Source organism: Toxorhynchites rutilus, chromosome 3, assembly GCF_029784135.1.
Source record: "Toxorhynchites rutilus septentrionalis strain SRP chromosome 3, ASM2978413v1, whole genome shotgun sequence".
Taxonomy (NCBI): Eukaryota; Metazoa; Arthropoda; class Insecta; order Diptera; family Culicidae; genus Toxorhynchites; species Toxorhynchites rutilus.
Window position 1 is genome coordinate 268,711,002 of NC_073746.1, and position 25,670 is coordinate 268,736,671.

At 38.2% G+C, this 25,670-nt stretch overlaps 3 protein-coding genes across 3 annotated transcripts; 1 reads left to right on the top strand and 2 right to left on the bottom strand.

Moving 5' to 3' along the window:
• Window positions 1-1,179: 1,179 nt before the first annotated feature.
• LOC129774216 (uncharacterized) lies at window positions 1,180-8,274 on the bottom strand. The gene is made up of 5 exons (XM_055777925.1): window positions 8,141-8,274; window positions 2,453-3,166; window positions 2,199-2,385; window positions 1,725-2,133; window positions 1,180-1,659 (listed from the first exon to the last, which is right to left on the bottom strand). The coding sequence occupies exons 1-5, from the start codon at window positions 8,211-8,213 to the stop codon at window positions 1,180-1,182; spliced, it is 1,863 nt and encodes a 620-aa protein (XP_055633900.1). The 5' UTR covers window positions 8,214-8,274.
• A 3,912-nt stretch (window positions 8,275-12,186) lies between these two features.
• On the top strand, window positions 12,187-12,879 carry LOC129779107 (general odorant-binding protein 19d-like). The gene is made up of 2 exons (XM_055786377.1): window positions 12,187-12,290; window positions 12,352-12,879. The coding sequence occupies exons 1-2, from the start codon at window positions 12,234-12,236 to the stop codon at window positions 12,739-12,741; spliced, it is 447 nt and encodes a 148-aa protein (XP_055642352.1). The 5' UTR covers window positions 12,187-12,233; the 3' UTR covers window positions 12,742-12,879.
• LOC129779106 (atypical kinase COQ8B, mitochondrial) lies at window positions 12,822-19,612 on the bottom strand. Its single transcript, XM_055786376.1, has 4 exons — window positions 19,087-19,612; window positions 13,532-14,618; window positions 13,287-13,479; window positions 12,822-13,229 (listed from the first exon to the last, which is right to left on the bottom strand). The coding sequence occupies exons 1-4, from the start codon at window positions 19,466-19,468 to the stop codon at window positions 12,870-12,872; spliced, it is 2,022 nt and encodes a 673-aa protein (XP_055642351.1). The 5' UTR covers window positions 19,469-19,612; the 3' UTR covers window positions 12,822-12,869.
• Between the last annotated feature and the right edge of the window lie 6,058 nt (window positions 19,613-25,670).

Consider the following 25,670-nt stretch of genomic DNA (forward strand, 5'->3'; position numbering starts at 1 on the left):
GTGGCTCATGGAGTATGTGTGGACTGCTGCCTGATCAATAACGCATCTTTCGCTTATTGACGAAGCCATTCAGCCAGAAATGAGCTTCATCGCTGAAGATGATTATTCGATTAAAATCCGAATCATTTTCAACTTGTTGCTCAGCCCAATTCACGAGCATACGACGCTTCTTGTGGTCAAGCGGCCTCAGTTCTTGCGTCAATTTGATTTTCTAAGGATGTAGGCCCAGATTTTTTCACAAAATTTGCCACAACGATGCCCACAGAGATGCCTAACGACGTGTGAGAGACTGAATTGGGTCTTCCTCAATTGATGCGCTAGCGGCAGCAATATTCTCGACACCATGGGCACTTTTTTGTCTCACTGGCACGGGAGCATTTTGTTCTGTGCACGTGGATTCAAATTTTTCCACTAGACGCTCGATTGTTTATCAGGCAGGACGATTATGACGACCATAAATTGGACGCAGTGCTCTTGAACTTGAGGTCATTGACTCCGAATTTCGGTAGTAAATTTTGATAATCTCGACTCGTTGTTGGATCGTATATCTTTCCATTATGAAATGACAAACCTTACTGAAGAAAAATATCAAGAGTGCAGGGAAAAATATGGCGTCGATTGCTGTCCCTATCGGTCTACTTTTGTAGCGTCCCTTTTGAAATACCCGTTACTACCGATAAACGTTGCTTCGGCCGGAGAAAGCTTAACCATATGCCACAGTAAACATTCGGAATGAGTCCGCGAACGTCATTTTTTTTAACAAAAAAACATTCAGAAGTCGCGATACAGAACAGACCTCTTATGTCAGAACCAATACCCGAACCATCTTGATCATCGTTACATCGTCATATCATCAAAATACACATTCACAAAAGCATTTCAATTGTCCATGAACTACGTTACATGACGATTCGGCGGAAATCCATAGATTATTTCAAAGAATGAATTCATGAGTGAAATATTGGTAAGGCGAATGGTAACTCTACTACGGTTATTTGTTATTCAATATTCTGTATTCCGTATAACTCATATCTCGATTGTGTTGATTTGACCGTACAACACATTCATCCTAACAAATCAGAACAACGAAGGAACGAATATTGTCTTAACTTTATTTATTCGAAAAACAAGGACTTTGTTCGTTCGTAGACCAACTGTGTTTACACAATCCTACACACATCATTTTGATTTTACCTTCGTTATTTCCACGATAAAAACAATCATCGCCACGAGCATCCCCGGGCCCAGCATGAAAAATCCACCCAGAAGGGCAGTCAAATCCAAAGCGCACGGTGCATTGGGTTCCTGCAAGTGGGAATTGATGGCCACCGTCTGAACATAGAAATCGCTGTGTTTGTAAATGACGTCTTGTTCCTGGTAGTAACGAATCGAGGCTTCTATTGTTCGCATCGTTAGTTTATTGAATTGTTCCATCAAAGGCCACGTTTTTGTGGCCATGGATACTTCGTGTTCAAAATACAGATCTTCCTTCATGAGTTGGTATTTCCGAACGTTTTCTGCAGTTATCCATTCACCAAGCATCAGGTGGCCATATTTCAAACGTGCGGTTGCAAATGCAACGTTTCCCTGATCAGCAAACTCTCGCAGATCTAGAGGTGAATGTACTTGGAACTTGGACACTAGTTTCATAATGGCTGGCTGAATGAGAAAACAGAAATTAGGGATGAAGTATTATTTGCGATTCAATTTCGAGGCTTAATTACATTTTCAGAATGAAGTAATGAGAATGCCCACGCCTCGTGCGCCTGTAACCATGGCAGGCCACTTTGAGCAAGGTCATCTATGGTGTCGATGGATGGTCCGAGAAGGGGAACCGTTCGTAAACTGGCATTTTTACTTGAGTAAATGTTTCCTAAATTGAAGGCAAATAACAACAGCGACACAGATAGAAGAACTTCTGAAACATTCCGTCTATGAAGACTAGCTGGCTGTAGTATAAAAATCGCCAATAAATTTAAACAGCTGTGAGCGAAATGCTGCTTGTTTATCTTTGTTCGTTTCAATCGAGTCATCAAAAGATTCAAAAACAGAATAATGAAAAAAACTACAATGGTCGAGAGCCATACATGTGTTGAGAATGCTATGAGCATTATTCTCCATGATGGTTGAAGTCTAAAAAAAGAGAATCAGAATAAATAGATTAATGAAATAAAATATATATGTTTCAGTTTGCTTACACAGGTTTCGGTGTGAGACAAGTGACACCACCTCTTTCACCTGGCACTGAGAAAGACAGGAACTTTAAAGCATCATACCAGCTACTCATTCCGCCAAATCCTATATCAGCCCTTCTTTCTGCTAGATTCCCAAGAATTCCGTTGCCGGTTTTGTTCGCCTCGATCCGGCCCCACATGCTTACCTCGTCTTAAAATGATAAATATAACAAATTTATATTGAGATATGTCAGCACCATGATACCATGATACCATACCAATTATCAGTTCCACTGAACAGTTGTACCGTCGACAAAATTCAATCATCATCAAACCATTGATTCCACTCATTTCATACATCTGATCCCCTGACTTCACCAGCGGATCACTAGACTCACTAGAATCTGTTTTCCGCAAAGTAACGAACGGAAGAATATTGAAGGTTGCTAGCCGGATAGACTTTCCCTGAAGATTGGAAAACTTATCAGGAAACAGTTGCCTTCCGTAGCGGAACGTTTTGTTTGCGATGTCAAACGTGTCTAGCAATACCACATTGGATGAATCTTCGGCAGTCCCAACAAAACGATGAGTTAAAAGGTCGATCGTGTCCATTCTTGCAGTCGGTCTTAAAATAAGCAGATTCATGACTTCAATCAGATTAGGATGATTGCGTAACTCGTCAAAAAGATTCTGTTTTTCAGATTGTGCACCATCCATGAGCAGTATGATTGTTTTATCAGGATTTCGATAAGTGGCTTCATCGTGCTGCACGATGAATTGATCCAGGAAGCTGATCGTGGATTCTTGATGTATGATGAACACAGTACAGCCCAGGTCTATACCTGCGAACAGCGAATTGGCATCTTGCGAATTGTTCCTTAACTCCAAAAGCACTGTTGGAATTGCTGGAAGTATTTTCAGGTCTGATAAAATCCCATATGAGCTGCCAGATATTCTACAGACTGTAACAATTCCAGGCAGATAAACTGTAACTGATAAAGAATTATCAAAAATGTATTCTATTCTGTTCTTCTATTCTATTCTATTATATTCTATCCTATCATTCAATAGTATTTCTGAATACAGGCGTCAGAACTGCAATTTCCTTCGTACCTCGAATAACTCTCTAGTTCGAATGTAAGTATGATTGCTGTTCTATTTTGTGCTCTGACAAGCAAAGTTTAATTAAGGTACACCGGGGTAAGTTGAAATTCGGGGTAAGTTAAAACGGAAATCATAACTTTTACTGTAGATGGATGGATTGACGTGATAAAAATATATGTAGTAAACATTATCTTTCAATCCACCTTATGACAGCCATTACCAAAATATTGGAATGCTTTAAAACCAAATCCGCTCCTTTGTTCCGTGAAATCAAAACAAACATTTTTGCGCGCTGACTCAATCGGTCTGAAAATTCTGTTATTTTCAAAAATATCGCCAGAATCGCACGTCAGGTAATCAGATAGGGATAATCAAGTGTAGTGGTTTTGAAAACTAAACTGAAAAATCCTTTTCCATATAGCTCGGAGTATTTAAACTCAACCCATGTGTTTTTCAACCCTGGGGTAAGTTTAAACCAGAGAAAATCGGCTATTTTTTAAACATTGCTGCAGATGCCGGACGTTATTTGTCGGTGATTGCTGTATGAATGAAAGATGATTAATTAAAAAAAATAAGAATCATTCATATTTCGTTCCTCAGAATGTTCTACATAATTTATGAACACATAGACATGATACAAGTAAAACTTGCTAATTTTGCAACTAGGGGTCGTTCAAATCTTACCTAACGTAATTTTTTTACCATTTTAGATTCCCTTCTCCCTACGTAACATGTAACAAATGGTAATTTGCATAAAAATGTTTAGATTTAGTTGGATTTATTTCTAAACAAGTTTCCAAAAGCCATCCCCTCCTCCTTTTTTGAGTGCGTTACGTAATATTTAAATACATGAATGATCTCATAAACCTCAAAAGTGGCCGTTTAGAGTGGCTCTACTCTGACATGAAAGTGTCCAAAATAGTATTCTTGATGTTATTGTTTCCTATATTGATTCCTTGTATAATGTGTCAATTTTGTGTGTATTAGAACACTTTCCCACATCTCACGTGTACCAAAACCCTTTTTTCCTAATGTTTATATGTAATTCCTTCAGTTTAGTGTTTCATAAATCAGTTGTAGATTGTTCGAGAAGCAAAACCACACATTAAACTCATGATAGTTCCGCGTTTCAACTTACTCCGCTCTACGGACAAGTTAATACACTGCATATGAACACTAAACATTTTCAACGTGGATATTTTTCGATACATCCAGTGTGAATCCCTATTTTAATCGAAAGTCATTTTTAATTTAGTGATTTTGACGTAGGACTACGTCTTTCATTTCTATAGCGGGGTGTAAAATCAAAGTTTCGAAAACGAAAGCGTTACGCCGGAGACCGAGATTTTGAGCGTTAATAGCTCCTAAACAACTGAACGAAATGGTATGATAAACAATTCATTCGAAAGATAAAATGTCTACGCGTTATATACTTGTTACTTTTTGATCCAAAAACTTGATTCAATAGCCTTAAAATTGCTTTCAAAACAGGCTAATGAAATCACCAATCGGTATATAAGCGAGCGCCGTTCGGAAATCCACTCAGTTATAATTGAACAGCGATTGAAGCATGTTGTCGCTGTTGTGGTGAAGCTCTTCGTTTATCATGAAAGCGCGGATGAACGGTGCCACCAAGAGCCTGTTTGTGCACCTTAGGCCAGAAGGGAATCCATCAAGAGGAGAGTGATGCCACAAACGGTTCCCGGGAAGAGTTCGGAGCAGCCGCCACACACACACATACACGCGCGGAACTCTTCGTTGGGATGCCATTCAGCATCGAGAAAATTCCGGAAAGATTCAATCGTTGCTGAAAAATAATCTGCCAGTTCCTCTGGGAACTGAATAATACATTCATGCGAAAGAGTTCATTTTAATGTTTTCTATCCATGTAACACTGCGACCAAATATTTTTCAATCAAGTGCTATAAACAGGTGGTTATCGAGTTAGCATTAACCACTGATGGGCTTCGAGTATCGAGGAAAATCTGGAACAAACTAATCGTTGCTGAAAAATACCCTGCCAATTCCCAGGGAATTGAGAAATAAATCGATGCGAAAGAGTTTATTCTAATGTTTTCTATCCATATAACACTGCAACCAAATACATTTTCTTTTGTGGTTTTTCAATCGATCGCAATTAACATGGAAGCTTCTGAAAATTATTCTTCCCCATCAGTAGAAAATTTTCGTATCCAATATTGTATGCGCGCGCAACGGAAAATGTTTCGCATCGCGAAAATTATATAATTTTCAATCGATTATTGCTCAGTCGCCGAATGTTTCAAACTCAGAGAGTTCATTCGCCTCTTGTTTGCCTTCCAAATTGCTATCGTAAACCACACCTTCTCTCGATTCAATCACGCACAAAAAGCATACTTAAGCGACATTCTGATGGTGAAACGCATTCATTTTTCGTGAGGACATCAACAAGGTAACATCATAATTGAACGAGCTGGACGGCGAGGGATCGAGGGATCGAGGTATTCATTACCTAGCCTGACGTAACCTGAAAGACATGTTGTTTGTTTGGAACTGTGAGGGAGGGCAGAAAAGCCGAGCCATCGGGAGGAGAAGAGATAGTGACCAAGAGAGTATTAGCATCGAAAAACGGTTCTCCGGGAAGACATCGAAGCAGCCGCCACACACACACACATACACGCGCGGATTTTTTTTTTCGTTTTGATGCCATTCAGCATCGAAAAAATTCCGGAAAGATCTAATCGCTGCTGAAAAATAATCTGCCAGTTCCTTGGGAATTGAAAAATACATAAATGTGAAAGAGTTTATTTTAATGTTTTCTATCCATGTAAAACTGCGACCAAATATTTTTTCAATTAAGTGCTATTAACAGGTGGTTATCGAGTTAGCATTAAACACTGGTAGGCTTCGAGTATCGGAGAGAATCTGGGAAGATGTTATTGTTGCTGAAAAATAATCTGTCAGTTCCCCTGGGAATTGAAAAATACATTCATGCTAAAGAGTTTATTTTAATGTTTTCTAACATATAACGCTGCGACCGCTGGTTTTGTGATTTTTCAATCAAGTGCAATTAGCAGGAAAGCTTCTGAAGATTTTTCTTCCCTATCAGTAGGATATGTTCGTTTCCAATATTGGATGCGCGCGCAACGGAAAATGTTCCGCATCGCGAAAAACATAATTCTCAATCGATTATTGCTCAGTCGCTGAAAGTTTCAAACTCAGAGAGTTCATTCGCCTCTAGTTTGCCTTCCAAATTGCCATCGTAAACCACACCTTCTTTCTATTCAATCACGGACAAAAAGTATACTTAAGCGATATTCTGGTGGTGAAACGCAATCTGTTAGAGGCGAATGAACTGAAAAGTTTAAAGCCTCTTTAATTCAACATCATCATCATGAAACGCAATCATTTTTCGTGAGGACATCGACAAGACAACATCGTTATTGAACGAGCTGAACGTGCTGGATGAGCTGGACGGCGAGGGATCAAGAGATTCATTACCTCAAATGAAACGCATTCAGTTAGTTTGGAACTGTGAGGGAGCGCATAAAAACCGATCCATCAGAAGAAGAGAAGACGACCGAGAGAGTATCAGCACCGAAAAACGATTCTGTTTGAGACATCAAAGCAGCCGACACACACACACATATATACGTGCGGAACTTCTTTCGTTTAAATGCCATCCAGCATCGAGAAGATTCCGGAAGAATATTATCGTTGCTGAAAAATATTCTGCCAGTTCCCCTGCGAATTGATAAATTCATGCGAAAGAGTTTATTTTAATGTTTTCTAATGATGAGAAAAGAATTAAAATGATTTATTTTAATGTTTTCTAGTGATGGACTTCGAGAAGAACCCGGAAAGATATCGTTGCTGCAAAATAATCTGCCAGTTCCCCTTGGCATTGAAAATAACATGCAAGCGAAAGAGTTTATTTTAATGTTTTCTAACCATATAACACTGCGACCAAATACATTTCGTTCTGTGATTTTTCAATCAAGGACAATTAGCAGGAAAGATCTGAAGATTATTCTTCCTCATCAGTAGGATATTTTCGTATCCAATATTGGATGCATAAAACCTTGTACCTCTAACGTAACGCTCTCGTTTTCGAAGTCCCCCGAATATTCATTTATTTCATTCATTCAGAATGGATTCAGATTGAACTTCAAACAAATGATCACTGAATCAACGATAGTCCTACGTCACCATTGCGGTCATACCATAGATATAACCTACTTCCTGTTTTTTAAGATAACTTTCAAGAACATCGAAAAAATCGTTTCAACTTACCCTAGTGTACTCTCTATTAATTTATCATTTTTTTAAATATCTTCGAAGAGTGAGCGTTGATTTAAATTTCGGGTCAAGGAAATCTCGGAGACGTTTGTTGTGAACTCCGTGGCCAAAATGTATACCACGTTGATTGCAGGTCTAGTAGAAAGTACATCTGCTGCTGATGTTTCTTCCAGTGGAACTAAGAGTACTGATTCTTCAGCGTCAAGACAGTGAATAGGGGAGAACATCTACATGTTCAAAATCTTCAGCGCATCCAGTTGTGTCTTCGGTACGATTTCTCTGGAGGCACACCTAACCGCTCGCCTTCGAAATGGTCAATGATCGTCTCCAGAACCTGAGAAAAACAAACATCGTCCGAAAAGAAGCTCAGTGCGGATAAGCATTTCAATCGATAAATGGTGATCGCGAACCGTTATCTTCAACGTGACCACAGTGCACAGTACAGAGCCCCGACAACCGAAAGATTTACAACCACATCAACAGCTATTACGCGATTTGGTCCACCACTACGACGAGGCCCAATTTGTCGATTTCTTAATTCTTATTCTTAATAATAGCTGAAGAGTGAACTTCAAAACACTTACGTATATCTGCTAACAGTTTCTCATATAGATTTATATACTTAACATCAGAAGAGATTGTCAACAAGGAGTCCATTTTGGATCGAGAATTGAGGTTCACAGTTCACAGATGAAATACGATTACTTCGGACATAACCTGACTGCTTCATTTTATGTAACAATTCAGTAGATATCAATAATTTAATTCGAAACATAAAATCATGAATCATAAAATATTTGTAAATCTTCAACTAAACGTTACTCAATGAATACAAGTATTGTCGGACAATCGACCGCCACAATATTGTCACGTTTACAATCCTTTCATATGTATATTTGACCGGGCAACCATTGCTTTTAAATGAACCAAGATAAACGTTTTTCCGCCTTAGCCGTTTACAAATGCTCTTCGAAGCTCCGGCCCTGAATTTCCTGCCTTTGCCTAACGGTAAACAAGTGCTTGCTTTTTTCGTTTCAAATTTATTGATTGATTGTGTATTGTTGATTATAGTCTGATTATTGTTTACCATTTAATTTAATTGCACTGTAAGTAATATACTCGTAGATATTCACGATATAGAATGGCTTAGGCTGGTATTGATGATAGATTCAAGCTGGTTGTACAGTTAAATTTGGCTCATTCGACTCGTAGTGGGGTAAATTTTCTACACAAAAAAATCCAACCTATTTCAAAGGCTTTGACTTCGAGATGGATGATTAGCTACAAATTTCTAGTTTCTCCATTTATACATATTACCACTTTGATGAGTGAAATAACCTAAAAATATATCGGGAAACAAGAAATAGATCTTTAGGTTGTTGTAGATTAATCCCTACAAGTATAACATCGAACCACATTCGTGGCGATTAGACTATTCCAAAACGTACAACATCGAACCTCACTCGTGGTGCATCGATGTGAAATGATTATGTAGCTTCTTACGTATGATGTTCGCTCAGCAGAGTAGCAGAATGACTCGTTGTACTCGTGTTTGGGGCGTGCTGTTGGAAATTAAATCGTACGACAAGGGGTTAAGATGATATTTATGTTATCAAACCAATAAAATATCCAATTAGTCATTCAGCATTCGTTCGTACCTAGCCCCCTTGAACATATCAGTGAGATATTTTCCTACACAGATATTCAGGGTTGAATATTTCGTACCATCGTGATAAGGCATGAATCTGCAATAATCTGGACACCCACAATTTTTCGCATAAACTTCTTTCCAAAGTGGCATCATTTCATTGAACACTGATGAATCCTCCAATTTCAGAGATGGTATACCTCCATTGGAGTAGTATAACTTCCTTTCTCGTTTGATCTATGACAGCGTGGTTCGCGCTCAAACGAAGCCCATCCCAGGTTCCTCTATTCGTCGAAGGCCTCCCAATCCATTGTGGGATAGCCAATGTTCCAAGCTTTATCAGGATAAATCAAATGCATTCAAAGCTTTTCGGAAACGTGAAACCATTGAGAATTTTCAAACATATTGAGGTTTGTTACGATACACGTCAATGAAAAAATTATGGAAAGGTGCTCGAGACATGAGAAATCGCTCTTTAACGAATGAAAGCGAAGAATATTTACATCGATGGATTTTTATTTTGTACGGTAGGTCTGTCCTGATTCAGCTCCAGGATCGAATAGAATTAAGTTCAACTTGCTGAAAAACCTCCCTGATGTTACGAAACATCGCTTGTTGAGTTTATTCAATAAATTTCTGGAGCATAATATTGTTCCAGATGATTGGAGACAAGAACGATTTATAGCTATCCAAAAACCCAGAATAATAGTAATGCTGTTTTGTATTCGGAAATTGTTGGAGAAAATGATCGTGTTTCGCCTTGATCGATGAACAATTGATTGTCTTGCGTTGCTTTCTTCAGAAATTCAAATGGCTTACGCCGAAAAAAAACTAATGGCTTCAGTATTCTAGGACAATAGAGGTCTTGTCAGGCAAGTTACACTCTCGGGGTCTGCCGCCTCTATTGAATAACGTTTTATATTAGGCTGTCAAAAAAGTCCTGCGGTATTTCCGCGAGGTGTCGTTGTAAGCGCGTAGTTCTAGTTGTATTCATTGTATCGAGTCATACTATAGCTTGTTGGAAAGGTATTTTTGCGCGCTATAATATAGTCCTTGACAGTGTTTTGTTTGGTTAAGTCGTTCGTGAGTTATAGTGTCGCAAATATGGAGCAAAATAAAGAGAAAATCCGACATATTTTACAGTACTACTATGACAAAGGCAAAAATGCATCTCAAGCTGCCAATAAAATTTGTGCAGTTTATGGACCCGATACAGTTTCCATTTCCACCGCACAACGATGGTTTCAACGTTTTCGTTCTGGTGTCTTCCGGAAGGCCTGTCGTCGAAAATTGCGACAAAATCGCTGATTTAGCCGAGAAATACCGGCATAGTAGCAGCCGTAGCATCGGCCAAGAGCTGGGGATAAGTCATCAAACCGTTATTAACCAAGCTTGGATTCACAAATAAGCTCGATGTATGGGTGCCACACACGTTGACGCAAAAAAACATCTTTGACCGTATCGACGCATGTGAATCGCAACAAAATCGACCCGTTTCTGAAGCGGATGGTGACTGGCGATGAAAGGTGGGTCACTTACGACAACGTGAAGCGCAAACGGTCGTGGTCGAAGCCCGCTGAAGCGGCTCGGACGGTGGCCAAGCCCTCATTAACGGCCAGGAAGGTTCTGCTGTGTGTTTGGTGGGATTGTCAAGGAATAATCTATTATGAGCTGCTTCCCTATGGCCAAACGCTCAATTCTTTTGCATCCGCCGTATAGTCCGGACCTTGCACCAAGTGACTACCCCCTGTTTTTGTCCATGGCGAATGAGCTAGGTAGTCAGAAGTTAGCCACGAAAGAGACCTGTGAAAATTGGCTATCCGAGTTTTTTGCCAATAAGGAAGCGAGCATCTATAACAGGGGTATTATGAAGTTGGCATCTCGTTGGGAACAAGTCATCGAACAAAACGGCGCATATTTGACTTAAAACAGATGATTGTAACTAATTTTATGAACAAATGAAAATTCAAAAAAAAAATACCGCAGGACTTTTTTGACAGCCTAATATAACTTGCTTTGGGAGGAACATTTGAATTTTACTCACGGAGATTCGGCAGTAAGCCGGGTCTCTTACATGGGCCTCCCTCAGACTGAAATTTGTACAAACACTATTTTGTTTGCCACTCTTTAATTATCAACAGTGACAAACAATGAAAACATCGAACATGGATAAAATTCGACTAGAATATTTAAGGTACACCCTTACCTCGCATTACGTCCTAGATTCGTTCCACGAAACTTGGCCACAAAGCGAAAAGCCGTATATGAAATCAATCATTCTAATACAAATTCAATCGGATCGGTTCCAAATTTATAAAATATGTAACATGGTTTGTAAATGCTATTCTGTATTCCGTTCGAGTTGTTTTTGCATTTCGTTTTGATCTGTTTCTCTTGGAACATTAAATGGGCAAAACGTTCGAAATAGGGAATGCGAAATTATAACTCGAACGAAATAATAATTTCGAAAAAAATGGATATCCGTCGGAATACAGAATAGGGCTGTTTTTTTCTTTTTCAATTCAAATAAAAAATTTACAACAAAAACAAAAAAATACGGGTCTCATAATTTGTGATAAAGAACAAAACTACCACTTTTGACGAAAATCTTAGAGCCACTATATCGGTTTGGCATGGAATGGCTGCATATATAATTATAGAAACATAGGTAAGAATTCGGCTCCATAAAACTTATGTAAATGAGGCTGAAAAAAACATTTATAAAAAAGTACCACTTTACACTAGAAAGGTTTAGAATGTAATGCTGGTAACAATTGTTTCATAAAACACCCAAACGAGATTATTAATTACAGCTAAATCTTTCGCGTCGATCTTAATTATTGAAAATTCACCTCTCCGGAAGCGAGATGTTTTGCGAAACTATCATCAATGTGTAATCAAGCGGCAGCAACTGTCGGTGGGCATGCAATATAGTGAAATAGAAAATTGTATGGTATAAATAATAGTACTGTTGATCCGATTTGCTTATTCGCTATACAGTTCTGATACGTAGGGTAGCGGGCACTACAATGAAGAACTCATACTATTTTTTCTTGGTTGTATGTCTGGTTTTGACGTGTTCGAAGGTGAATTGATGAATCTCCAGAATTGCAATGGGTAACATTTAACACATTTTTGTTCTTCCAGGGTGACTCAACAGAGGAGGAAAACGAAGAACACTCTAAAGATATGCTCCGCAGTTTGGCCTCCGAGTGCAAGAACACCGAGGGAGCGACCGACGAAGATGTGGAAGCTATGGTAGAGCACAAGATGCCGAAAACACAAGTGCAAAAGTGCTTCCATTCGTGTCTTCAGCAACAGTTTGGAATCTCCGACGGGGAGAAATTTTTGAAGAAAGGTTTCATTGAACTTAGCGAAATGCTGCTCAAAAAGGACGAAGAAAAAATGACTGTGGCAGAAGAGATTGCCATCGAGTGCGATGGTATTGCCAATCCGGATCGCTGTCAACTTGCGGTAGATATTATGAGCTGTGTAGAACATGGAATGGAGAAAAGAGGAATTCAAAAGCATCGTTGAATGTGAAGCTGCGTTGAACTTGTGGTCCCGATCTGTAAATACTTCATAAACACTAGCGTAAGAATGAGCATCAAAATGGATTGATTGAAAGATTAGTCATATTTCATTAAAACAATATATTACTGTGCTTAGGCAAAACTGTAGTTGCGTTCAACCTCTTGGAAGAGTGGTTTACAATCAATTTTAGCGTTCAATCTGGAACACAGAAGGAAAACTCCAGATAACTTTCTATGAAGGGAATAGATTTCTTCCGGTGGAGGACAAAGGCGATGAGCGATCATAACCGGAACCAGTGCGGCTATTTTTTTCGTTGTGCTCTGTCTCCCGAATTCGAAATCGCCGTCGACACTAAATATTTCGCCCAGAATAAGTACCGCATCAACATGTGCTTTTTCCATTGCTTGAGTTTCGTAACCAGTCAGAAAGCCCATGTTACGAGAAAGTTCCAAAATACGTTGTCTGTCGTTCTTGGTGGCCGCCTGAATGACCTGAAAAAAATTGCATGATAAATTTGTTTTGTTTAAATGTATAAAATCAATACTAACCCGCAAATAACTATCCATAAAAGGTTTCGGATAGAACCTCGTAGCGCCGAAATCTATCAACATAATCTGTTTACTATGACTGTCATACAGGAAGTTCGACCAATTGGGATCCGTCTGCATGCAGCGGAAAGTGAACAACTCATTCAGGCAAAGCTTCATCACTGATCGAGCTATATGATCCCGATGTTCTTGGCTGTAAGGAAATTTTAGATTCGATTTACGAGAACACACATTATTTAACGTACCTCATGTGGAAACACTTGTCCATCGGTACACCGGGAACCAATTCCGTCGTCAGAACGTTCTTCGATGACAACTCCTTTATAACTTTAGGTACACGAAATTCCGGCATATGGTGAATCATCTTCCCGAATTGCTCCGTATACTCAGCCTCTCTGATGTAATCTACCTCCCAGGCCAATTCACGTTTCGCCACGGCCACCACATTGTCGATAAAAACTCCCGCAGGGAACACATCCCAAACTTTCAGCATCGATACCAAATTATCGATGTCACTTTCTATACTCTGTGCCACCCCAGGATATTGAATCTTTATAGCAACCTCCATTCCGTCGTGTAGCACTCCGCGATGCACCTGTCCGATTGACGCTGCAGCGAATGGTTTCCGATCGAAATCTGCCAACTTACTACGCCAATCATCGCCCAATTCGCTGATCAACTGCTTTTCCACTTGCCAATCCGGCATGTAATCGGCTGCTTGTCGAACCCTGTCAAATGCCTTCACAAGCTGTGGTGAAACGATGTTTGAATCTTGAATGCTGAGTATCTGCCCCAGTTTGAGTGCCGCACCTCGCACTTTACACAGAGTGTCCACTATTCTTTCGGCGTTACTGGGACTGAACAAGGCTTCCTTTGGGTCCAGAGTGCCGCCCAATCCAAGAGCGCCCTTCGCTAGTTCATTCATAGTTCCAAGGCCAAGGCCCGCGAAGAGTCCTCCGAAAGAGGCAAGACGGGCTACCCTGGAGGACGGAACCTTTCGCTGCCTTGCAACGGAACTAAGCGAGGGTAACTCGATGGGAATCGCAGAGGAAGCTGTTTGGTGATCTAACGGCTGCTCGTATGATGATACGATTTTCATTACCTTTTCGATTTGCTTTTCATCGTTGGTGACAAGTGGAGTAGGCTTGAGTTCGGTCTTATCTTGCCTTGCAGGTGGAACAGATGAAGTGCCCTCGATGATAGTGGGTGGAGGAGTTTCCGCTACTTTTTGTTTATCGCTATCTAAAGTTAGTCTAACTTGTCGATTCTTATTGTGCTGCGATAATATGGCTTCCAGCTCCTTCAGGGTGATTTGGGAAATGTCCAAATTACCTAAAAATGAAGAGCATCGTGAAATCAGTAAAAAAAATTTAAGATTTTTTGGCAAAAAAAAATGAAAATTAAATTTGTCAATAATAGTCTAGAGAACTTTCCGATTGAAAATGAAAATTGCCAAATGCAAATGCAAATGAAATTGACAAATGACAAAACATGAGTTTGTATTCCACCGTTTGGGTTGGAGGAAATATTAGTTTTCCACAACAATTGGGAATTTTTTGACTCAAGTGTAACTTTTGAAAAGGGCGTATCAACTTTAGTAAGAGAAATCTTTGATAATTTATATCTCAAAAACTATGAGTAGTACCGAAATAGTGTCTTAGAAAGAGTTATAGAGTATTGATGTTAAAACGTGAAAGAAATAGTACTCTTTTTATTATTTACAAAAAAAAAACTTTAAGTTACAATATCTAAAATATATTTCTATTTTTTTAATTTTTCATATAAATTAGAAGTCATGTAAAAAATTTAAAAAATTAGTCCAAGATGGTAAAACTATTTTTGACGAACTTAGTAGAACATCAATTTTTTATGAATTTTCGAAACTTCGGATTTTTGTATGTTGACAATCATTTTTAGCCACAAGTTATGAATCCTGATGTGATTTAAAACAAAACAAAAACACTTCTTCAATTTCCTTCTAAATGCAGCCATTCTCGAAATATTTTGAAAAATATTTCTAATTTATTTTTTTTATAGTAAATAGGCTCTTTTAATATGTTTGTCGTATTATGCCGTCATGTTCATGAAATTTTATGAATTTGCTTATGATTTTCAACAACTTTTCCAAATACATCATTATGGTAAAAATATATGTTTAGAAATGTTTTTTTTTAATATCTCGGGAATGGCTGCATTTAGAAGCAGATTGATGAAAAGCTTTTTTAACGGGGTGGTCACTCAATTTCCATATTTGAATTCCCGCATTTTTCCCGCATGATTTCACGAAATTCCCGACTCTCAAAAATAAAAATTTAATAAAATTGTATCATTAGTTAAGGTAGTATTCTAGGCTAGAAATTTGAAAAAAAAATTCCTTCATATTTCTGTAATTTATGTATACAAGAATAACCGTAGAAATGATTCAACGAAAATCATGTTATTTACCGAGTTAGAGCCATTTTAGTGATGCGGTATCTAACCTGGTGCGGCCATAGTTTTTTTCAAACTGGCGTATACGATATCTCAAGTTCTTCTAAACCGACTCATGTCGAATTTATATGGATAAAATCTGCAGGCATCTCGCTATCGCATGAACCTCTAAAATATGATATTGTTTAGCTCTACTATTTTAAAAAAATCGGTAACGTAAGAAAAAACGTTTTAAATCGCATTTTGTTTTTCAAACGGCCGCCCTTATGTCAAAAAATATGTTTTTGACTTGTCCGAGGTTCATGCGATAGCGACATCTTTGCTGATTCAGAATATGTTCGATTTTTTAGTTTCAGATAACCAGAAGGACTGGAATCGTGTACGCACAATTTTGTTTAAACCCTCTCACTTCATCAGCTGGTCACTATTCTAGTTATGAATGTTTTTTTCCGTTCTATTTTCGTTCTACTGTTAAAAGATAGATGGCCAAATAATGATATAATGTAAACTAAAAATACTTTTTGTTTCATTTTTACGGAGCTCGAAAAAACGTCCGAAATGCGTGTCTCTACACTAGAATTTGATATTGATTAAATTAAACATTGATTTTTGAAAGCCGAATTGCGAAAATATTTCGCATGTCCACATGTGACAAAAAAATGGACGAGATTGTTTCTGGAATATATGCATCTAAGATCTGATGCGCTTTGAATTAAATTGAATTGAATTGAGTGAATATGAACCGTATGTTTCTATATCAATCCCCCTTCTTAAAACTAAGAAAATTAAATCGTCTGCCAGAGCAGTGCTGACTGGAAATAAATTGTCGTTCAAGCCCGAACTCAATTATTCCATTAACTATCGCAAATAAAATTATACAGAATACCTTTCTTGATAAAATAACGCTGGACATAAATGCTGAAATGCGTCCCATTTTTACTCCAAAACCTTGATTTATTTTAAGAACTTGTTTCGGCCCGTATGTTGAATCTACATTTCGACTATCAACCATTGTTTTTTCAAAGACACGAATGTTTCTATTCCCATATATTCCCATTCCCATAGAAAACCATAAGAGAAAAGAATATGAATTAATACACTATGATCAGAAAGTACCGGATTTGTTTTATTTAAATGTACCGTGCATGCGGGAACCAGTTTATTTGTTTTTCTTATGTTGGTACGACTTTAAGACGCACATCTGTTAGGTTTTAGTGCTATCCAATCATTAGTGTCTGCCGACAATTCAGAGATTTTGCATGATGATAACGCGCCATCGCACCGAGCCCGAATTGTACTGAATTATTTGACCAAACATCAAGTAAATACCATCGAATAAGCACCGTGTTCACCTGATATGGCCCCGTGCAACATTTTTTTCTGTTCTCCAAGTTAAAGTTGCCACATCAAGGAAAGAGATTTCAGTCGGTCAAGATAATTAAAAAGAATGCGACGAAAGATCATCCCTTCGTCGGCCTACCAGGAATGCATGGAGGACTGGGTCAAGCGTTGGCACATGAGTTAGCACAACACCAGCCGAGCCAAATAAAAAACACTCGAAATAACAATCAGCATAATATCAATCAGTCCGTAAACATTCTCACATCATGCCATCCAGACCGTTCCCGAAAACATTAACATAAATCGCCACCCGCATCGTTCCCAGAAATATGAAATATGCGAAATATGAAGATAAGCACAAATTGTAAACATCTTTATGAATATAAAAAGACAGAGATAATATTTGTTTAGATTATTATTAGTAAAACCTCAGAAGTGAATAAACGCACAAGCGTGCACCGAATAGTGAAATAGTTTTTTTTTATGTTCATTAGCGTGTAAGAAGTTAACTCATGTGTCTCAAATCGATCATATTTAAGGGGCTCAGAAGGAAAGGGGTGTAAGGTCGATTTCTCTAATCCAACTTTCTCTTTAGTTAAAAACTCAACTGCAAAAACGTTCCAATTTGAGTTTGCTAGAATCCGACAGATTAGGATCTGACCTATCTTCCAGATTATCAAATACAGCTGGGAATGTGTTTGCAGCTAAGTCGATGTAGAGAAATGGATGATGTCACTTACACCCTTTTCATTTTGAGCCCCTCATTCAAGATAAAATAAATTTGCCTGATATTTAACTCTATTTTGTCTCATTTAAAAATTCCCGGTACTTTCAGATCATAGGGTAGTTTTATGTTTTTAGGCGTTATTACAAATCCAGTTCAACTTTCAACACTTTCTAATTTTCTGAGTTTTCAAGGCTGCTGGGCGTCAGCCAACATCTTCATTGTTTACGTTTCTTCACTTCAAATTTCAAAACAAATTATATTGAAAACAAGAGTTCTTCATCATGGTACATCGAAGAGAGAATTGTTATATCTCGTGCGACGTTTTCAACGCTAGCATACAGTATCATTTTCAATCGCCAAAAAAAACACTGAGCAAAAAAAACCCGACTTCATGAAGCATTTTGCCTTTGCCCGCAATTCTTGCTTTTCCCGAATGTGGCCACCCTGATTTTATTTTAAATCGGATCAGGATTCATAATATGTGGTATATTTTTTGACGTTTTAACATCAATACTCTAAAACTCTTTCTAAGACACTATTTTGGTACGACTCATAATTTTCGAGATATAAGTTATCAAAGATTTCTCTTACTAAAATTTAAAAAAAAAATACCATTTGCTATGGAACACTCATATTTTCTCCAACCCAAACGGAATACAAACCTTCATTCATATCAAAAATACGTTTTTAAAATCTGCTTGTTAGGACGATTTCATTTGGAATCACTTTATGAGTAATGGCTTCTTATTGAAAACAAAAAAAAGGTTATATTCAAATTATGAAGAAAGATAATTGTTGTACAATGCAATTAACCAGATAAATTCACTTCTATTTTGGTGCAGACTAAATCATGCATGAAGCTATAACAAACTGCAACGGAACCGGATTAAAACTCATCTCATCAATACATATGACAAACACACTATTCATTGCAGTTCAGCGGTTAAGTGCGATACACAAGTAACGTGACATTGTCTTCTCATGTAAATCTTATTAACGCATTCGGATATACCGGATATACCCCATAATCGTCTTCGAGGGGAATTTCGCTGTTTTGGATCAGTGTTTCTAGCATGAAGTTTGAGATAGAATTTGGCTTTGTAATCGATCAGCAAATGAGTATTCGCTCCCGACAAAAACGTTGCATTTATTTAGTAGAAAAATAAATCTACCTTTAAAACTCTAGTAATCGTTTTGAGGCACCTAAAATCAAAACGCGCTAAATATTCGTGGTTTCAGAGCTCTTCGAAAAACTACTGTATAGTATCAAAAATGCTGCATGTACAGTAAAGTGAAACCTACCAATCTCAGCCTCCCCTCTCTTTGTATCTTTAGATTCTGCTTCAGCGCCACCAAATGTCCTCGATCCAAAATCAATCGGCCCTCTGGCAGGCATTCCTTTGGGTAGCGAAATTAGCGCCAGCTGTTTTAAACCTTCCACGACAACCGTCGTGCGCTCGATGGTTTCCTTCAGCGCACTTCCGGCATCTTTCAGTTCTTTGTTTGGATCTTGCATAATCCTTTTAACTGCATCCTCGCCCTGGCGCAGCTGTTGTTCCAGCAATTCCCGGATGCTCGAATTCGCCCACAAATGACGAGCATAATCACTCTGAGTTTTTCCAGCCGCTTCCGCTACAATTTTTAGTGCACGCAGTAATGCGAGGGCATCCTGTGCACGGCTCATTGCGATAAAATTTCACTTTGTACTTATAACGGTCAATTGAGGATTCCAAATTGTAATTTACTTCATAATACTGGGTATTTCACAACAATCTCGGTCGTTAGATAACTATGCCTGAACACTGACATTTGGTCGAGTAGCAGAAGTGCCAGATATTTGGCGTTGTATCTTTTTTGTTCTTAAATATGCAATCAAATTTAACAATTTTGCACTAAAACTTACTCAATTAATAACAACTTTTTTAGTAATTCAAAATATAGATTCAAATATTGGATGTAATAAAGTTCGTTCAGTACGAAACTGTTTCAGTGTGAATAAAAGTTGAACAACATTAATATCTGGCATCTGGCATCTCTTCTTGAAAAGCTGAAAACAAAACACACACATTTGCAGTGCACGATGTAAACAGAAAGGTGGCTCCAGATATTACGCAATTAATGAGATCAACAAAAAAGATTACTTCTTTATTATTCTTCTTATACCGGATAAATTCAGCTGATAATGAAAAATAAGCCTATTTCAAACCCTAGGATTGCTAACTGAGCTGGCTGACTGCGAATTTACGTGCCTCTTTCATTCGTTGATTTCGCATGCCGGCAAGCCGTCGGCAGCGTTTTGTTCGAGAAGCACGTGGTTCATTATTCATTGCGAGAATGTGTTCGTGAAGCGATCCGCGCTGCTTGCATGCAAGCTCGTTTGAGTTTATTTTCCATCTAATACCATTAGGGTAGGCTTACATCTGTGATTTTTGGTCATTCATGTTAGATGGTTCATATAGTGAATATATTCAGGAATTTAGTCACCAATGAAGCACAACCAGTGAATCATGTGACTCACCAGTGTGAAATTCAACTACTGAATGGATGTTTTTTGTTGCTATAGAACAACTTTTCAAAGTCGAAAACAAGCTTTAGAAACATTATATTGTGATACAAACTCGTAATCGTACCCCACTATGCAGATTTCTGTTTGAAAGTCGAAAACAAGCTTTTGGAATATCCTATTTAGATAATGTCATATTGTCATATGGGAGTGAGGAGTTTTGCTATCTGTTTTAAGAATACTGGTTTGTATTTCTCTAAAAATGGCGAATGTATGTGCGAATGTATAAAAAATTATTCAAACGCATTTTCGTACTCTGGTTGAAATTTCAACTCGATTTCGAAGGCGTTGATCAATTTTAGTATTCCATCTTTAGTATGATAGTCCTTGTTCATTGCAACTGCCTTTAGCTGCTATTAGCCATTATCTACGAGTTTTCCATTAAATTGTTTTTAGAATCGTTATTTTTAGAAATTTGATCGTTTCTGACTTTCCTACTCTGATTACTTCCATAGTTCATTACCGGTATTGATGTCGGGAGATTTTGGAACAGTATCAATAACTATTGAGCAATTGTAATGTAACCATGTGCGAACTTTATGTGCCTTGTGCTTTGGGTCATTGTCTTGATAAATTGAATCCTCGATTCCATCCCATTTTGTTAACATTTTGCTTCATATTTGTCTTCAGGATGTTCTAGTGAGCATTCTGATTCTGTAAACGCAAATCTCGAGGAAGGAATAGTCCGATTTGAGATGTCATCATTTTTTTATACTTTCTGTATCAAACAAGTATTCCATGTAAGGGAGAAACATGTTATTTGCAAGTGATTGAAAAATCTTGAACGATAATTGTGTCTGAAAATAATTTGATATTCTATTGACGAGTTTTGGTAGAAGTACTAGGAAATTTTTAGTAAAAGGAAATTGTATCAATTGTGTCGAAGTGTCAATTAGAAGATCAATCAATGAAGAGTTCTGCGATTAGATCCATAAACGTTCGCTTAGCAAGAAAACATGAATGTTTGAAGGTATTGATAACAAAAAAAACTAATAGGAGTACCGGTAAGTTTCATCTTTTTTTTTTTCAAAAAATAATGCTTTTTTCTGCAAAAATGGTTACAAATTTAATACTCCATGTATTGTCCATCGCTAGTCACTCCCATCTTTCTGGCAATGAACGGATCCTTTTACGGAAATAATCGGCCGGTTTGTCAGCTGACCACGAATCGATCCAATTTTTGACTTTATCAAAGTTGGAGAAGTGCTGGTCAACCAGGCCATGTTGCAAGTGTTAAAAAAAATAGTAATCGGACGGAGCAATGTCTGGAGAATACGGCAGTTGGGATAGGACCTCCCATTTCAGCGTTTCCAAGTATGTTTTGACCGGGCATTTTCGTGCTGCAAAATAACTTTATCGTGTCTTTGCTTGTACTGTGGCCGTTTTTCCTTCAGTGCACGGCTTAAACGCATCAATTGTCGTCGGTAAAGGTCCCCCGTAATGGTTTCATTCGGTTTTAGCGGCTCATACACCATACCCAGCAGGTCTCACCAAATAGACAGCATAACCTTCTGGCCGTGAATTTTCCTCGCGGCCGTCGAAGTTGATGCATGTCCGGGATATCCATATGTTGCCCGACGTTTAGGATTGTCATAATGGACCCAATCTTCATCGCTAGTAACGATTCGATGCAAAAAACCCTTTCTTTTATGCCGTTGGAGCAATTGTTCGCACGTGAAAAAACGGCGTTCGACGTCTTGTGTCATACGGCACCCAATGTCATATCTTTCGGATCATTCCCATTGCATTTAAACGATCGGATATAGTTTGCTGAGCTACTCCAAGTGTATCTGCACGTTCTTGTTGCGTTTGTGACGGATCTTAATCGGGTAAAGCCTCCAATTCTTCATCTTCAAACTTTTTTGGCGGTCTACGACGTTCTTCACCATGTCAAAATTACTACTTTTAAATCGTGCAAACCACGTCTGACACGTTCGCTCAGTTGGAGCATGGTCACCATAACCTTCCACCAAAATGCGATGACTTTCCGCAACTTTTTCCCTCATATTGAAGTAATGAAGTAACACTCCACGCAAAAACACTCTCGTTGGTACGAAATTCGACATATTCAAAGTGGCAGAAAATTATGTTGTTTACGCTTCAACTTTTTGAAAGATACTGAAAAAGACGCGCAATGTAGTAACTTTCCAACAAATGTCTGGAAATTTGATTTACTGGAATAAAAATCAAGTTACGCCATCTGTTGTAGAACCGAAGAAATTTACCGGTACACCTAATACATTGGGCGGAACGAAGTTTGCCGGGTCAGCTAGTATATTATAAAATAAAGAAGATGATTTTTGGACATAAAAATTTGATGCGGGGTGATTTGGACCGTTTGTGAGTTGATTTGGTCCAGTGTGTATTTCATCGTAAAAAACATACTTATGTTTATGTAGAGTAATTTGGTATAATTATACAATCAGTAACAGTGTTCTGGGATCGATACCAGGTGTCTTGACCAGGTTCCAGATCAGAAAAATTGCATTGAGTCCATTTCGAATTTTGCATGTATCTTTTCACTGTTGTTCGAGCATTTTCAAACACTTTCGATGCTTGGTTAAAGAAAATCCGTTCTTGATGACCTGCGTTGCTCTTTCAAGCTCCTTCCTCGTCCAACGTTGTCTGTCCATCCTTTTTTGTAATTCTGCGACATCTGGAATCAAAAGAAAAGCCTGAAACCTGTAGGACCAATTCACCCCACAGAAACGTGTCCATGGCACCCCACACAACATGCAAAATTTAAAATGCAATTAATTCCCTTTATTGTTATCAAATTTACAGTTTCGCTGCATCAAAATGTTCCTCTTCTGTAGGCGAACAGAACTTTACTGCACAATACACGAAATGTTTGTTCAATCAGAGGAAAAAACCTTAAAACCACGTGTTGAGAACAGCTCCAGATCCTGAAAATAAAAAATGAAAAATTAATTAAACACGAAAAATAAATCATACACAAATAACTCACGAATTGTACTTACCTCTATTTACTTACCTTTTATGAAACGCACAAAAACGCAACCCTCACATAAAACGCAACCATCACATAAAACGCAAACGTCACACAAAAACATCGAACGGAAATGATTACTGTCATAAATAACCTTGGACAATCACCACAAAAAGTTCATTCCAATAAAACCCATCAAGGAGTGAAGTGCGCAGTTGAAATTCGTCTTTCTTTTTTCGATCCGAAGTGGAGGAAAGTTTTCGCATAAGTGGTCGGTCGGAGCATACAGTGTCGGAAAGTAACTTTTTCAATTCACCGAGTCCGCCAGTCAGCAACATTCTCCCGTAACACCACGATTGAAAAACTCACATTTTCTGACAATCAATGTGCTTGCTGTGTTCATGCTACCGTTTCCCTCCATCTGTTAAGTTTTACCAAAGTTTTTTGACGTAGGACTACGTCTTTCATTTCTATACCGGGGTGTAAAATCAAAGTTTCGAAAACGAAAGCGTTACGCCGGAGACCGAGATTTTGAGTGTTAATAGCTCCTAAACAACTGAACGAAATGGTATGATAAACACTTCATTCGAAAGATAAAATGTCTACGCGTTCTATACTTGTTACTTTCTGATCCAAAAACAGGAAGTGGGTTATATCTATGGTATAACCGCAAGGGTGACGTAGGACTATAGTTGATTTAGAGATCATTTGTTCGAAGTTGAATCTAAATCCATTCTGAATGAATGAATAAATGAATATTTGGGGGACTTCGAAAACGAGAGCGTTACGTTGGAGGCACAAGGTTTTATGCATCCAATATAGGATACGAAAAACCTTGTTCTGAAGAATAATCTTCAGAAGCTAACCTGCTAACTGTACTTGATTGACAAATCACAAACCCAAATGTATTATATGGATATTTTATGGATAGAAAACATTAAAATAAACTCTTTCGCTTGAATATAATTTTCAATTCCAAGGGGAACTGGCAGATTATTTTCCAGCAACGATTAGATATTTCCACATTTTCCTCGATACTGGAAGCCCACCAGTGGTTAATACTAACTCGATAACCACCTGTTAATAGTACTTGATTGAAAAATATTTGGTCACAGTGTTACATGGATAGAAAACATTAAAATAAACTCTTTCACATGAATGTATTTTCAAATTCCCAGAGGAACTGGCAGATCATTTTCCAGCAATGATTAGATCTTTCCGGAACTTTCTCGATGCTGAATGGCATCCAAACGGAAAGAATTCTGCGCGTGTATGTGTCGATTATTCGCCGTTCACCTCCTCCAGCACGTTAGGCAACGATGGTGTCTTGTCGATGTCCTCACGAGAAATGAATGTGTCTCACCACCAGAATATCGCTTAAGTATGCTTTTTGTGTGTGATTGAATCGAGAGAAGGTGTGGTTTACGATGGCAATTTGGAAGGCAAACTAGAGGGGAATGAACTCTCTGAGCTCGGAACTTTCGGCGACTGAGCAATAATCGATTGCGGGCGCATACAATATTGGATACGGAAATATCCTACTGATGGGGAAGAATAATCTTCTGAGGCTATCCTGTTGATTGCGATTGATTGAAAAATCACACAACCAAATGTACTTGGTCACAGTGTAACATGGATAGAAAACATTCAAATAAACTCTTTCACATGAATGTATTTTTAAATTCCCAGAGGAACTGGCAGATTATTTTCAGTAACGATTAGATATTTCCACATTTTCCTCGATTTCGGAAGCCCACCAGTGGTTAATACTAACTCGATAACCACCTGTTAATAGTACTTGATTGAAAAATATTTGGTCACAGTGTTACACGGATAGAAAACATTAAAATAAACTCTTTCACATGAATGTATTTTTGAATTCCCAGAGGAACTGGCAGATTATTTTCCAGCAATGATTAGATCTTTCCGGAACTTTCTCGATGCTGAATGGCATCCAAACGGAAAGAATTCTGCGCGTGTATGTGTCGATCCTTCGCCGTCCACCTCCTCCAGCACGTTAGGCAACGATGTTGTCTTGTCGATGTCCTCACGAAAAATGAATGTGTCTCACCACCAGAATATCGCTTAAGCATGCTTTTTGTGTGTGATTGAATCGAGAGAAGGTGTGGTTTACGATGGCAATTTGGAAGGCAAACTAGACGGGAATGAGCTGTCTGAGCTCGGAACTTTCGGCGACTGTGCAATAATCGATTGCGGGCGCATACAATATTGGATACGGAAATATCCTACTGATAGGGAAGAATAATCTTCTGAAGCTATCCTGTTAATTGCGATTGTTTGAAAAATCACAAAACCAAATGTATTTGGTCACAGTGTTACATGGATAGAAAACATTCAAATAAACTCTTTCAC